Raw genomic sequence first — 16,307 nt, 5'->3', positions numbered from 1 at the left:
CATTTCTGGAGGTAGGTAATCTCAGATTAATGGGACCAACCATGGGTGTTGGTGTATATATGAAGAAGCCTTAGATAAATGTTGGCTTTTCTTGTCCAATGCAGCACAAAATCAAAATAAGCCACCCACAGGCCCTCACTAAACCCAAGTGTTATCACTGAGGTAAAGCACTTAGTAGACAGATTTAATGAGATGCAATAGTATTGTGTATCCAAAATGAAGCATTAATAGAAAGAGGCCTCCCAAAAGCTATACTGCATCAGTGCCAAGGGCAGAACTGTACAGGAATGTAGAGCAATGGTCCCGATGAGTTCGCTCATGGTTTAAGATAAGCTCACAAAGGGATTCTCACAATCTTCTCTTCAAAGCACTTACCGGGTGAAGAATGGTCCCCAGCACATTCTGGTTGTGGCAGCTTTCCAGGACAATCTGGACGTCCCTCTGCAGCAAGCGTGATTCAGTAAAAAATTTGGCCTCTGCTGCAAAAGGTTCAGGTGTTTCCGTGCCATCTGCTTCCCTCTTGAAAGTTGGGCACTGCAAGGTTGAATTAGAAGGTAGCCAAAATTAGTTAAACTTTCAATGCAAAAAGGTTCATTGTCTTTGAACTAGAGCTATACAAAAAGGATAAACTCATTAACAAGATCTGCTAACCTTTGAATGAAACTCAATACAAAGCATAAACATGGCAGGTAAGTATGCATGTTTGAAGCACTTGTAGAGTCCTCGGACTATATTTTCGCCAATATACAAGAAGTACCTGGGTAGTTTCTAGAGAATGTAAAAAGAAAAGTCGACTAGCTTTGATTCCTGGAAGTTTAGCAACAACATTACTGTCATTACTTAGGGGTTCTGCAAAATAAACATACATTTTAGCCTGCCTCAGCAATGGATTACCTGCCCTCTTTACACAACACTGGCAGTTTGTTCAATTAGATATTGATGGTAGTTCACAATCACTGCATCATTGTACACTGCCCGTTATCCTCCCAGCTGGATCATCAAATACACTACCCAGCCTCCTACTCAGTAACTGACTGCTCTGTAACAATTACTGACGGGCGTAGGACTTTAATGCCCCATTGCAGAACAGAGAAGGAAGTAAACAATGGCGAGGAGAATATTCAGTGATCAAATTAGTCAATATGAAAACAGGAGACTAGCCAGGGTATGCTATCCACTGAAAACACTACCTCCAAGTGCTTCAGTTCAACACACTGAAAGAAATGGAGTATTTGGAAATCGGCTTAACATTAGACCTGGGAGGGGTGTGAGGGTAGGGGGGTGGGTCAACGAAGGTTCAAGGAGAGTTTCATGGTAGATTTTCCGGATTACCATCTATTAAGCACTAGTCTCATTAAGACAAATGTGTACATTTATTTTTTTAGACTAGCTGGAAAATCTAGCATGAGTCTTGCTGGACATTTCAACCAGTATACGCCTACAAGGAAAAGAAAACTTCAAGAAAAATCCTGGAAACCAAGACAGTCAAGCCTTATCAAACAATACAAAATGGGATGTTTTGACAAATCAGTATAAAAAAAACCCACAGAAGAAAGACAGATTCGTTGTCTAATGTTTTGAACTCCACTACCTCACAATATGTGCAGGATGAGGCCTGCAGAGTTGGCTTACCACTTCTTTCTAAAACACTCAAAGTATTTACACCGATTTTCCCGGTTGTGGGAAAAGGATTATGTTTCTCACCCTGTAAGCATCTGCTCTTGGCATGTAGTGCTGTAGAATAACATGCTTTGCACACTCTTGGTATCTAGTGTTCGGCCCACATGTGTGCAAGTTGTTTTTCTTCTAAGAGGTTTTTCAAGTCGCGAGGTAGAGCAGCAACTCCTCTTGGTGACAATGCACAGGTTTTAACTCCATTGTTACATGGTTTTCCCGCAGGTAGGTGAAAATGGGGTGTAAAGTAAGTGTAAATAAAGAGTGCATATGAAAAGGTAAAAGGACTGCAACGGCCACAGTTGCATGAAGAGGAGGGTGAGCGCATGTGAATCTACAGCACTACATGCCAAGAACAGATGCTTGCAGGGTAAGTAACAATCTGTTCGAGGAATGTGTTGCTGTAGATATACATGCTTTACATAGACCACAAAGCAGTGCCCTCCAAAGCAGTGCCTAACCCGTGTCAGTTGCAGTTGTTTAAAAGAGTGTACTTAGCATAGTTTGACCTACATTAGCTTGTTGGTGTGCTAGAACATCCACACAATGTTTAGTGAAAATGTGTGGTGTAGACCATGAAAATGCTTTGCATATATCAGCTAGTGGGTTACTGCGAAGGAAAGCCATAGAAGCCCCCCCATCTTGTGAGTAGTGTACACTAGGGGGTGTACGTGAATTCCTTTTGGCTTTAATGTAACATGTCTGAATGCATTCAACTATCCATCTTGCAATGCTTGATTTGGATATAGGCTTTCCATCATAAGAGGGTGAAAAAGCAAAGAGTTGTTTCGTTTTGCAAAAGTCTTCAGTTCTGTCAATGTACTACAGAAGGGTCCTCTTAATATCTAATGTATGGAGAGTCCTGTCTGCAAATGAGTCTGGTTGAGGAAAGAACACATGCAAGTCAACTGATTAAGGTGGAAATGAGACCACCTTTAAAAGAAATTTTGGGTTGGTGCAAAGTACCACCCTATCTCTGTGGAGCTGGAAAAAAGGCTCTTCTAAGGTTAGTTCCTGGAGCTCACTAACATGTCTGAGTTAAGTAATAATTTTAAAAAATGAGACCTTCCAAGATATATATTGAAGGGAGAAGGTATGTAGTGGTTCAAATAGTGGACCCATACTTCTTGTGAGAATAATGGTAAGATTTCAGGTAGGTGCAGGTGGAACCCAGGGTGGAATCACTCTTAAGACCTTCCAAATATGCTTTGATGACTGGTACTTTGAACAAAAACAGGTGTGGTCTATTTTGCAGATAGGCAGCCAGATAGAAGTGTATGGAGGTGAATGAAAGACCAGAGAGCTGTAGATGCAGCAGGTAAACAATGTTTTGTACTGTAGCATTACATGGATTGGTACTCTTATGACAGTAACAGACAAATCCTTTCCATTTACCTGCATAGTGTGAGCTTCTTTGAGAATGTTCAAACATTCCGGTGGTAGATTGAGATAACCGAATTCTATGACTTCAAGGGCCAAATTGCTAGGTTGAGTTCCTTGAGATTTGTGGGCCCGATTTCTCCATGGGTTTGAGTGAGAAGGCCTGGATCGAGGGGAAGTTTCTTATGTGGAAGTGAGTAGGGTTGTGAAATGGGGCTGTCGGGGCTATGTGGGAGGCACTAAAATGAGAGCAGTTTTTGATTCGGGAACTCAGGCAAACTTAAGAGGGAAAGGCAGAAAAGTGTAGGCAAATATCCCTGACCAGTTCATCCATAAAGCATCGTCTTTGGATAGTGGGTATGGGAACCTAGAGACGAAATTTGGGCATTCTTCGTTGTCAGCAATTGCAAACAGATCTATTTGTGGAAATCCCTACTTGTGGAAGTAAGGGTGGAGTTTCTCTAACAGATGAATGTTGTGATGTAGAGCCCAACGACAAATGGTCTGAGATAGGAGTGATAACTGTAGGGAATGTGTGTACCTCCGTGTCTGTATATCATACATATTTGTCATGCTGTCTGCTGGACTAAGACAACCTCAGGTGAGGTAAGAACGCTTTGAACAGTTAAAGCTTTAAGTAGAGGTTGTGGACACCCTGGTGTTGGGTGTCCCCGACACCCTGGACTGTGAGATTCTGTAAGTGAGCACCCCAGCCTGTCAGTGATGCGTCCATTGTCAGGATGATGTGGAGAACAGTGTCGGGAAAGGACGCCCTTTTAATCGGTTGTTTGTGCTCCAGAAAGCGATGAGTGCGGCACTAGATCCTCTTATCAGAAGGTGGTGCATCACTGGCAGCTTGGGAATTAGCTTGCTTGGGAGCGTTGGTAACAAGCAAGTCAGGAGGAATCTATCTGCCGATGTCGATGGGGTCGAATGGAGAGGCTTTATATTTTTTATCCACCCTGGGAGTGATGATTCCGGATACAGCAGGGTCTGTAAAGAGGTCTTCTGCATTACATAACATATCCAAAAGCATAGGTAGGTATTGGGTGACCCTGTATGTAGAAGAATGTTTAAACAAGCATTGGCATAGCCAACAGGTCTCGCTTTTGGGTCCTTATAAGTATTTAGTTATTCAGCACAATATCCTTGGTGCAACATCAATTGTTGCATGGCTAAAAACGTACAAGGTCCCAAAGGCGAGACCTATTGGCTATGCCAATGCTTGTTATATTTGTAAGGGGCGAGCAGTTTCCCAGTAATAACGGTTTAAAACAACGTCAAAACATGAACAGGCCCTGACCAAGTCGAAGGGCTGCCAGCCAACGACAGACCTAGTATTGTCTATAAAATGCAGCCAGCAGTGAAAACAAAGCAAAGCATTTACTTTGTTGGTTTTCTGCAGCTCGATCCAATTCCCCAGCAGATGTACACACTGCGAGCTCCTAAAGCGCTCTACCGAGTTGCCTGACTCGTGAATGAAACCAGCCCTTCATGGCTTTTAAGTCATTCGCAGACGGCATTGTGGGACTTGTGTTTTTTTTTTTTTAACATTGTTATGTTATGGGCACTTACTATAGCGCAGAGACTCACGCTAGAAGGTGAATTTTGGTGCTATACTACTCGGGGTCAGGCTGCGTCACAAAGCTTTCTGAAAGGTAAGCAAGCCCCCTGGAAATATTAACAGTGGAGTGTCAAATTAATAGGGTAGGTTGACTAAATTACACGGGGGGGCGAACAATGCAACAGTTGCGTCTGATGACTGCAAACAACTGAGGGTGACTAGTTATCTTTGGTGGTAAAATGTTGCAGCACTGATCACCTCACACCGAGCAATTTTGTCACTTTTTATCCGCTGGAGATAGAAATAGGTTATGCAGAAGATGATACATTATGCGAAGAGTGTGGCAAACTCAAATATATGGAATCTCACTAAGGCAGCACGTTTTTCATTGGCCCTTGGTGTCATGCAAGTCAGTCTCCACAGAAAGTGATAACATACGCATGCACACGCTGCACATGCTTCACAAAAAAGATCCTGTTGAATATGTAAATGTACATAATCCTAGGCATATTTAAACGTATTTCGCATATCTCATTTGGAGAGTGTCAATGCTGCTAGAAAGCACACTGCACATTTATGCACGCCCACAATATAGTAACTACTTAGTAGTTGCAAATTGAGGGAAACGTTTTTACATATATCCGAGCTCCCAGTGTACACCCAAATCGGCACTGTGCAACATGTGCACCAATAAAAGCAGAATATTCCCACCCCATGATTAGCAGCCACAGTAGAAGATATTGCTGTGCGCGTTGACAGCCAGACAGGAAGTGGTGGTATGCAACTACATGTCAACAGACAGAGCCCCAAGAGACAGGGCTAGGACAGAGTTCGAGATGGCGAAGGGTGCACATGAGACGAGGCAGTGATCGCGGGACTGAATGCGCACGCCTGGGCCGCTCTGCTGTTGCATTTGGTTTCCATGGCGACGCTAAGGCAGTGATGTGCACTATGCAGATGACAGTTAGGCATGCAATGGGGGAGGCGTGCGGAGAAGGCAGGTCACACAGAGTATAATAGCGGATCAAGCCATAGTTAAGTAGTTACTTTAAGTGTAAGAATTGTTTCCCACGTGCTTGGAAGGAAGAAGGCGGGAGTGTTGTCTTTTATATGTAAATGAAGGAGTCAGAGGAGACACATACTCAAAGCCAACATAAAACCAACAATTAGAAAATACACGAGGTTTAATTGAAACCACTAGATGGCGGAAAAGCACATCTTGTGCATCTATAAAATATTCATGGTGCAAACACAAGTCACATCAACAGAATGTTCGTTCATGGCCATTTAATATGAAAAGTGAAAAATACTTAGTCTACAAATCAAAATCAAAGCTCGAACACCAAGAGACATAGCAATGTGACCTGTACTACTGCTCACAAGCTTGAATAAAGGAAGGTTAAAGAGAGCAAAGGTGAAGAGCAAACGCGGCGTGGAGAAAAGGAGGAGCAAATACAGCGTGGAGAAAGAGAAGGAAACGCGAGACGCGCTCTGTGGTGGTGGAAGGGCGGAGCGAAGTGCTTGGTAGAGCAAGCGAGAGGAAAGCCAGATGGTGTTTGATCGCGCGCTGTAGGGGTGCCGCGAGGAAAGCCAGATGGCAGCTGCGCGCATGCCCGCACGCGTAACCGCAAGCTTTAGGCCACCAGCAAAAGCTTGCGGTCGGATTTCTAAAGCCCACTCATTAAATATCTCACCAGACCAGTGCATGCGCTGGCTCAGGCGAGACCTAAAAAGGAAGTCATCTTCCAGAGTTTCCTTGTGTAACCCGATCTCATGAACAGTAGCAGCTCCACCAATAAGCTCCTGGTGAGCTGTGGAATCATCAGGAAGAGATAGACTAGCGTGGTATAGGTGTGGATCGGTGTCCCCTGGAGGGTCTAAATCATATGCGGTCCAGGGATCAGTTGGGGGTGGTGGTGTACCAAAAGTGTCATCCCCATGCCCACCCTTGAGGTGTTATGTGTAAGGGATCCCCATCTGAGTGGAAGGGGTGAAGGCAGAAATAGTGGCGGAGACGGTAAAGGACTGGTGGCTCTTGTCCGCCTTCTTTTTCTGGTTTGGCCAGGAACGGTACATCAAAAGCCTCTTCGAAGCAGAGTTGTCTATTCGATGGCGGTGATGCTGGAACCGAAGGTTTGGCAAGAATGCACCCTCTGTGGGGCTGGATGTGTATCTGCTTTAGGCAAGCATTCAGTTTTTCTTGTAATTTGTTTAAAATAGGTTCCACAGGCTTGTTAGGATCAGATGTCGGAGCCGGTTTTAGAGCAGAGGTGCGTTTGTTTCGGGGGCCAAAGGTCCAGTCATAGCCGAAGATGGGCTGGCCGGCTCGGTATCTGAAGTCTACTCGGCACAGAGGTGAACAATGCAAAGGCTACGTGTGTGGTGTTTCGGTGCAGTGGGCGGAGCATCTGAATCAGTCTTTCGGTGCCGACCATGGCTCAAAGGTAGTGCTGGTTCGAGACCCTTTTGTTTGGTAGGGACCGAATCTTAGGTTGATCAAGACAGGGCTGAGGGACAGGGGATAACGTACTCGCAGATTGTTGAGTAGGCAAAATGTCCTGCATCTCCATTTCAAGCTCGGAACTGGAACTGCCCTCAACGGAGAATGCCTCTTTCTCCACCACGGATGGTCCGGGGAGTTCTTCCTCCTCGCCATCTACATCTTTGATGTCGGGAGTATCTTCAATACTGCTCCGCTGCATTTCGCATTGACATGCTGGACAGTTTAAGAGTTTTTTTGGAACGTAAAGATAGACAGACCTCGCAACTCTCCTCCCTGTCTTCCGGTGACAAACAAAGGTTATAGACCAGATGGAAATCGGTCCAGGAGTATTTTGCATGGCAGCTCCGGCAGAAACAGAAAGATTTTCGTTCCATCACAAGCAGGGCATCCTCTGGTGAACCTGGTGAAGGTTGAACTGAAGGCCCTGAAGGGGAGCCAACTGAGGGCTGCAGTTGAAGGGCGTCAATTCGACAAGCGATAACGTTTTTTGTATCTTGATATGCAAGATAGAATACAAATCGAGAACAAGACATCTTAGGACCATCTACACTGAAGTATCCAAAGCCAGAGGAACATTTGGATACTGTCCCATGCAAGCGTGTGGACACTGACAGTACGACATACGTTTCTGGTGCAGAGGACATTGAACATATATTAAAAGCAAAGGTGGGTGTTCTTTGTATAGTCTAATTAAAAACCGCAGGACTTTGAAGTTAACTGCACAGTGTGAGGAAATAGCCCGAGTGTTTCTGGAAGATTCACTACTTTGCAAATGATGGGAGCAAAGAGATGCATTTGTTTAAAAATGGTTTCCTTGATGAGATTTGTGCAGAGAGAGGCAATGATTTTCGTGCAAGAAACCCCACAACAGATAGATGGCCATTTTTTAAAGCTGCCAACACTGTTCTAAAGCTCCAATGGACTTTTGCAGAATAAGCCATGCAATCAGAAACTCAGCCTAACGAACTACAATGTCATAGTAGGGATAAGAAGAGAAATAGTTAAAGCCTCCTTCGGGGCAGATTTCTAAAAATGCAAATGAAAGTAGGGCAACATGTTTTAATCGCCTGGAAAAGACTCACCTTAATGCCAGACAGCATGACGGTCACCAGATAGTAATCAGGAAGGAGCAAGGCTCGCACCACACTGCCATCGCGAACATGCTCGATGATTGCTAGGAGCACAAAGGGAAACCAAAGTAATCACTGCCATGAACATGGTCTCAGAGCCCCTAACAAGGGCGCTAACCTCCTCTGCAAGGTGAGTATTCAACAAGTGCTGTGAAGGGTGCAGGCTTACAATCAAGTCAGCGTCAAGAGTTCAAGATGGTTTCTGATCCATACCTACCCACCAATACTATACCACCCTTTCAGTCAGCAACTTCCACCCAAAGAGAAAAAAGAAGGCTGCCTCATTAAAGCCTCAGAACCATCTTACCATACAAGTGCATAAAGTGGCAGCTTTCGGACTGAACCCATTCTGGCAGCTGCCACATATTGTGATCTTGGGCAGCTCAATGCAAAATAGGTCATGGGTGAAATTATTTTATTAATCTCGGCCATTCATAATTCCGCTTTGGCTGTGTCCGCTCCACGGATGTTTGCCCGCTGCCTCTGAAGACAAACCCCTGCACTGCTCAAACAGTCCTACTTGCAATGCCTGGTAAAGCCCCTCCGAACACAAGCAACCACAGACCAGTTCCAGCCTTGCTGGGCCTCACACAGGTGTAATTCGAACTCTAGACACAGTGAGCCACCTTTCCACATCTGCTCATATGCGATGCACACACCGGGGCCAGAGTCCTGGAGAGGTAAACGGCAGGCTCCATTGGGGAGAGCTCTTTGAATGATGCAGGTTAGGCAGCAAGGCACACACTTTGGAAGCCTTGTATTACTTTTGAGACAGGTTTGTTCTCTGCAGATCTTGCAGAAGCTGCCGAGAACATTAACAGGTGACCACTAGGCATGGACTCCCGCCACAGCGCACTCCAACACTTAGCAGTGGGACTCAGAATAGTGCATGCATGGAGGCAATGCTCCCAGCAATGGGGCGAGAGGGTAGATTAGGAACACTAACACCAGACTGCTTCTAAGTTTTGGGGAATCAAATACTAAAACAAAAAACAAAAATAAAACTGGATTGTCGATATTTAAACATGGGGTATTAGAATGGCAGAACAATGGCTGAGCTAAAACCCGCCCAGCCTGAACGCGAGGCCCCACACACTCACCATTGACTGGCTTCTGGTGCATAGAATCGACGAAGTGTCTGGGGTTTTCAATGACGTATTTAAGTTCTCGGATTGTCTGAGATCCTGTCCCTTCACTCCATAATCCCTTCTTTGCAACCTTGGCCTGGTCTTCGAGCTCGGAGAGTCTGTTCAGCTCCGGCCTGCAAGGGAAACAAACTAGTTATTAAAAGGCAGAAACGTTACACTCCAGAGGAGTCAGTCTGGAAAGAAGCAGCCACAGAGTGATACTTTCGACAGATTTAAGTTCGAAGTTCCTCGGTGTGGTTCCAGAGAAACCTTGAATTTAAATGTTAATTTAGTGGGCTCATTGTGAGCACCTTTAATATAACCCCCTCAAGTTTGCACAAAGGTGAATTAACAGCTACTTTTCTTTTTATTTTCTTTTGTGTGCGTCTTTATATTCTGTATGAAAAAGCACTGAGGAGCTATGGTTTGTGTCTCAGAAGATTGATTATTCAATATGAATGGGAAGGATTCTCCACAAAGTAGTCATTGATTGACTTTGTAAAGTTGGCCAATGCAAATTGTTATTAGTCAGGAGTGCCTAAAGTTTGTGTTGGACTATGAAGGAAGGAGCAATGAAGGATATTCAGATTACTCACAGGATACATTTATATACCATATATCTAAATAGCTCTCATTTAGTAGGCATTGGTTATCTTGACAATCTGGACAGGGTTCATCCATCGTGGACAAAGCAAGGCCACATCAACAAAGTTGTTCTAACCGCGTTTAATGGACCTCCCTGTATGCTTGAATTTGCCTTTTGCCTTAAGGGGGATTTTTATTCGGCTTGAATTTTAATAACAATCCTGTTCAACAGACTAAGGGTTCTGGATGATTGTCAATCCAAAGCCAATTCACCCGCGTTTGGTTATTTCTGCATAAAGCTAAGTGGAGATGTGTCACTGCTCTTTCTGTGGTCACACATAACCGCCAGAAATGGTAGCGTCCTAAGCACCTTAAGGTAAGGGTGTATATACCTAAAATGCAATTTATCACTTCTCCTACTAGCAAGTGCAGTGAACTACAAAGACGCCGCCTGAACGCCACTCCCTCGTGGACGGTTATAAAATGCCAGCTTTTCTACTAAATGCAGCAATTTGTCAAGCAATGTATTGCTGCGAGGAGCTGCTGATGCACACTGCAGCAAAAAAATAAAAAAATAACTTACATTGAAATTGATCAGAGGTACTAAAGCACAGACCGTGGGACGATGGTCTATTACTTCTTCACGGGTAGGAGAAGCTGAACTATGCAAAAGACTGAAAGCAGTTCTTGTATCAAGGTGCACCCCTCGTCAACTTAGTTACCAAAAAATGGGGGTGAGGGGGGGGGGGGGGGGTCAAGGGTGGTTAATGAAATTCAGACCCAGCAAGACCTTATTAGTGGTTTCTCCATAGTGTTGTTCTGGTTTGAGCAGCTTTATCTTCTGGCTGCTCCAGTGGGTAGACTCCTACACAATATGCTTTTGCTACTGAAAAATAACCATTGTCAACATTACTACCCTACACAATTATTTCACTACAAACATGTTGCACTGTTTATGGGTCAAACCTGGACGATCCGGAGGTCTTAAATTTCTTAAATGTAGAACTAGCATTATGGCCACATCCTATCTGTTTTTCTGGTGATTTAAATATCAATCTGTTAAGTGACTTTAATATAGGTAGTGTACTAAAATATTCAGGTAGGAAACCTAGGGTTTTTAGGGCTCTCCAGGCGCTTACACAAGAACATTGCCTAACCGACCTCTGGTCCCGTCATAATAAGGATCAAGACAGGTATACATACTTTTCTGCCCCACATAATAAAATGGTCCGTTTGGACTATTTTTTTTATCTCAGACCAGCTAGCAGAAGTCGCTTCCATCTCTGCTCCCCCAAGAACTCTCTCTGACCATAATCCTCTGATAGTACAATGTCCCTTTGTATGTTCGTTAAGAGCCCCTAGGGTTTGGACTTTTGAAAGGAAATTGTTAGAACGGGATTATCGGGATCATATGAGGAAGTGGATGACTGAATTTTTAAGTATCAATAGGGGAACTGCCTCTATTAGCATAGTGTGGGATACACTTATGGCTGCAATCCGTGGTGAAACCAAGAGCTTTGCAGCTTTTAGGCGGAAAACTATTCAAGCACAAATCAATGGGCGTATTGAGGAGCTTAGGGTCGCAGAGGTGGAGTTAACACACATGATTAAGATGGGGCTTGATACTAGTCAAAGCCAGCAATCGGTTGCCATAATTAAATCCAAACTTTTGGATTTCTTTGGTCAAGATCTAGCTGCTAAGTATTTACAATATCGATCAATGCTGTATAAATATGGTGAAAAGTCTGGTAAAACCTTGGCCAAACGGCTCCAGCAGAAGAGCCTTGCTAACCGAATTATTAGAATTCAAGATGATCAGGGCCACCTCTATGATACAGAGGAGGGTGTCATGGATGTTTTTCATAAGTTTTACACTGTCCTCTATACAGAGGAAAGCTCCAGCCCCAGTTCTCTAAATATTTCAGATGTTGGGGATTTTTTTCAGGATTTGGACACCCTTCAAGTTACAGCTCAGCAAAATGGAACTCTGTCTGCCCCAACAGAGTGGGAGGAGGTTGAGCTAGCTATTAATTCACTGGCCAACGCTAAGGCTGCAGGTCCAGATGCAATTCCGCTAGAGGTGTATAGGATATTTTCTGAGGAGATTAGTCAGGATATTTTATTAGTCTTCAGGGCAGCACAAGGGGGTATTATACCAGACTCTTGGCATCAAACCACCATTGTCCTATTTAAAAAAAAAGACTAGCCAGAACTAAACCCCGCTTCGTTTCGACCGATCTCCTTGATAAAATTTTAGAATAAATTTTGCTGTCAGTATTTATCAACTAGATTGGCGTTGGTAATCACTCCGCTGGTATCATTGCGTCAACATGGCTTTATTCCAGCTAGGGACACAGCTGATCATATCCGGCGGGTGATTGCACTGCTGGACTGGGCTCAAATAACAGAGCCCCCCCTCGGAGTGATCCTGTTGGATGCCGAAAAGGTATTCGACAGGGTCGCCTGGGGATTTCTATGGGCAGTTCTTCGCTGGAAGGGTTTTAGTTCTAAATTTATCCAGGCTATCCAATCACTATATATCTCTCCAGTAGCAAATCTCCGGATCTCAGGGGTCGTATCAGCACCTATTAAAATTAGTAGGGGCACTAGGCAGGGGTGCCCTTGCTCGCCTTTGTTGTTCGCTTTGTACATTGACCCCTTTCTGGGTAAGATCGAAGCTGCTCTGGATATTATTCCGGAAAGGGTCAATGGTGCAGAGTTTAAGACGCTGGCTTATGCTGACGATATAGTGGTCCTAACTAGCAATGTTGCACTTGCCTTTCCTGCCTTAAAAACTCTAGCAGAACAGTTCGGACATTTATCAAGTTATACACTTATTATTTCAAAAACACAAGTCATTCAAACACGGAATGAGCCCCTCTCAAGCTCCTGTGGTTCCTGATGCAACATATTTAGGGGTTAAAATTACTGCCCAAGTTGATAATATTCCAGATTTAAATATACTTCCGGTTATTGATTTAGTCAATCTTAAGCTGAAAAGACTGGATAATCTACACCTCTCCCTTTATGGGCGATGCAATGTCCAGAAGATGATGGTTCTCCCAAAGTTTTTTCTTATTTCGAACTATCCCATTGGAGCTTTCACATCAAAGCATGGTTAGGGCCGAAAGAATCTGTACAAGATTTCTCTGGGGATATCGCCGCCCCCGTAGGGCAGCAAAATGGATGTGTCTCTCTAGGGAGCGTGGGGGGTGGTCAGTCCCCAATCTTCTATTGTATTATTGGTCAGCTATGCTTCAACATTTGGGGCTGCCATTGCTGGGTGATAGGGCGGAGGTACCGATTTGCTGTAGACCTACTATTTATGAATTGGGCCTTGGCGAGACTGCTAAGGGTGTGCTTCTGCGGATCTTGGAGCCGAGCTATTACAAAAAAACAAAATTTAAGGTTATCTGGGCTAGGTTTTCAATCTGGCTTAAAATCCGCCATAAATGTGTAATCCCAAATATTAATTTCTTTACCCCGTTCTCGGCTGTCCGACTGTTGCCAGCTGTTTTTCAAGATCAGGTTGTCTACAGGTGGCAGTCATCAGGGCTGGTTGTAATTGGTGATTTGAGTTCAGATGGACAAATGGCCCCCTTTTCTCTCTTGAAGGGGAGGTATTCTCTTAAAAGCCATGACTTTTTTTTAAATATCTACAGATCAGGAGCTTTTTAGTTAAAAAACAGCACCAAATGCCAAATCTTTTTGTAAAAATTACGTTATTTGAAATGATCCAAAGAAGGGCTAGAATTGGGGGTCTGTATCAATATTTGATATCTAACCTCCCTGATGATTTGGCACTACAGAATATTAAGTGGGAGGGTAAATTAGGTAAAGTCGGACTGGATATCAGTTTGTCACTGGAGCTAGCAAGCTATGCCCTAATTCCAGGGAGCCTTCGTACTCAGAGTTACATGGCACTATTCGATCTGTATTGTACACCGGCCAAAATTTCAAAATGGGGAGGCTGCAAGGGTAATTCTTGTGCTAGGTGTGGGCTCCAGGCGGCCAATGATGCCCACATATTTTATTTTTGTCCAAAGCTAGCGGGCTTCCTATCTGATGTGGAACATTTCATAAACGTTAGGTTAAGCATTCCCCTTAATATTTCTTTAGAGATGGTGATGCTTGGTTGTGATTCAGCTGAAAGGACAAGACATCTCTCAGCTTTCTTATTTATAACAATGTCTTTAATTCGGCTCTGCATCACGTCACAATGGCTTAGTCCAGAAGCCCCAACATTTTTTAATTGGAGATCTCGGATCTTAGCCCTCTATAGTCTTGAATCTGCAATTTATTTGAGGCGTGGTAGAAGGAGTTCTGAGTTGGGTCATAAGATCTGGGTTCCTGTTCGGGAGTGGCTGGAGGTGTAGATTAATGTATGGCCTCGTTTTCTTTCTTTCTTCTCTTTGGCTCAATCTATGCTATTTTATTTATGTTGAACATATTTGCCGTGTCTTCTCTTTTTGCTTTCTGTATTTGTACTGTTGTCAAGCAATAAAATATAAACAAAAAAAAAATACACATTTTTACAAAAAATACTAATAAACAACTATTCCCAATAACAATACATATGACCTTTATGTTCTAACAAACATTTGCATACCGGTTACATTATTCACTTTTACTACTAATTTTTATTGCATATATTTCATATCATCTGCAGAAACTGCTATATCTTTTTCCATAGCTGTACAGAAAAAAATTGTTCCTTTACTTATAAAAACTATCATTGCAAACACAAAACAAAAATAAACCACAGCCATTTTCAAACCCAAAAAAAAAAAAAAACACATGTAGAGAGACATGAACCCACAATGGAACACTTGCCCTAACTTAGACTATGACTGGATTTTGAAATGTAAATTAGCTCAGCCCTACATTCGGTGGCAAAGGAGGTTGGTTGGTTTTACCAAATGAACACAGGTTTAGATTTTCTAAAACAATATTTATGTTAAATCTGTTTACACACGGAACTGCTCCAGTCACTGTGGGAGCACAGGTCTCACGAGTACCATTGCAAAAAGGCGAAACAGATGTGCATAAGATTGAGGATGCTAGGAAATTTGTTAATGTCGGCTTCAAAATGCCGAAACAGTTTACATGCTGGTAAGGATTCAGTACATCTGAGCACTCAACACAGACCGCCTCCAATAAGCACCTGGCTAATGTGGTACTCCTGAAAGCTGCAAGTAGGCACTCATTAGGGTCCACATCCACATGCTGCCAACCAGTTCAGCAGCCCTGGAGGACAGGACCGTGGTTACTCCATGACCATTTTATCCTTGGTCTCCCCAGTGACCTAATCTAGCGCTTGTAGACCGCACCGGGCAATCAGAAGAACACCTAGTGTGAAAAGGCTAAAACAATTCAGATTTTCAATACTTTTCCTACAAGGAGAAGCACAATGTAGATATAAACGGGACCCGAGGTCATCTAGTTGTGCCCTCATGCCTGCATGACCTTGTGCCTCCCTCCGCTCATCACAAAAACAGGTGAAAAGACAAATAAACACACAGACAATGTAAATGAAGTAAACCATGGAATACATACGATGAAACTCTCATGCCTTCTCTTCGTGTGGCCAAACCTTCTGCCACAAGGGATTCAGCGATATTTTCCCCTGTAGTGTCTGTAAAATAGCAAAACAAATAAGTCTCAGTGAGAAAGCCAAGCTCCTGGTGATGCAACCTTCCTGTGCACTACATGCTCTGCAAACAGACATGCCCCCAAGTGGAACACTCATAATACAGTTCTGTTGCAGTCTGTTCTGCGATCTGGGGACATAAGGCACTAAGTGAAGCACCCTCAGAGCTACATTGATGCCGGTGGTTCGAGGAAGTGGACACCAGCACTCTTAAGGGATTGCAACATATATGTCACCAATGGACTGACCCAGAGCAAGAGAGTCAGAAAAGGGAGAAACAAGGGGGAAGAGAAACAATAGCCAGGGGAGAACACAGGAATGGAAAAGAACATGCAAGCCTGAGACAGAGAGACATGAAGAGTGGGTGGTGGATAAAAGACGCATGAGCTGGATTCAAGAATAGGCAGCCTTGGTATATGGCAACATGGCTGAGGGACCATAAAACACTTTAGGCCACTGCGCTTTATTTGACAAAGGATGCACTGCTCCCACCCTATTCACTGCAGGTTTGAAATCCATAGTAAGGCAGTGTGGAGAAGATTCCACTTTGGAGACTCTGCGACCTTTAGTGTGCTCAATCTCCTCACACACACTGGTCTAACAATTAATAAGGCAAAGGACCACACAAAACTAGCACTCTAATAGCCGTGCTCATCAAAATATTAACCAATCTGACTGTTGTGGAAAATCCTAT

The 16,307-nt window shown here is 43.7% G+C and overlaps 1 protein-coding gene across 2 annotated transcripts in view; it reads right to left on the bottom strand.

Annotated features, from left to right (window-relative positions):
• SND1 (staphylococcal nuclease and tudor domain containing 1) overlaps nt 1–16,307 on the bottom strand; it is a 2,043,911-nt gene that overhangs the window by 1,888,137 nt on the left and 139,467 nt on the right. For both annotated transcript variants that reach the window (XM_085653683.1, XM_085653684.1), the window contains exons 4-7: nt 15,520–15,598; nt 9,352–9,512; nt 8,204–8,295; nt 376–534 (exon numbers count right to left, since the gene is read on the bottom strand). In XM_085653683.1, the coding sequence (XP_085509809.1) occupies nt 376–534; nt 8,204–8,295; nt 9,352–9,512; nt 15,520–15,598 (491 nt within the window). The remainder of the gene's footprint in view (nt 1–375; nt 535–8,203; nt 8,296–9,351; nt 9,513–15,519; nt 15,599–16,307) is intronic.

Source organism: Triturus cristatus, chromosome 4_1 (assembly GCF_964204655.1).
Source record: "Triturus cristatus chromosome 4_1, aTriCri1.1, whole genome shotgun sequence".
Classification (NCBI taxonomy): Eukaryota; Metazoa; Chordata; class Amphibia; order Caudata; family Salamandridae; genus Triturus; species Triturus cristatus.
The sequence above is the reverse complement of the archived record's forward strand: the minus strand, read 5'-3'. Positions and strand labels throughout refer to the sequence as shown.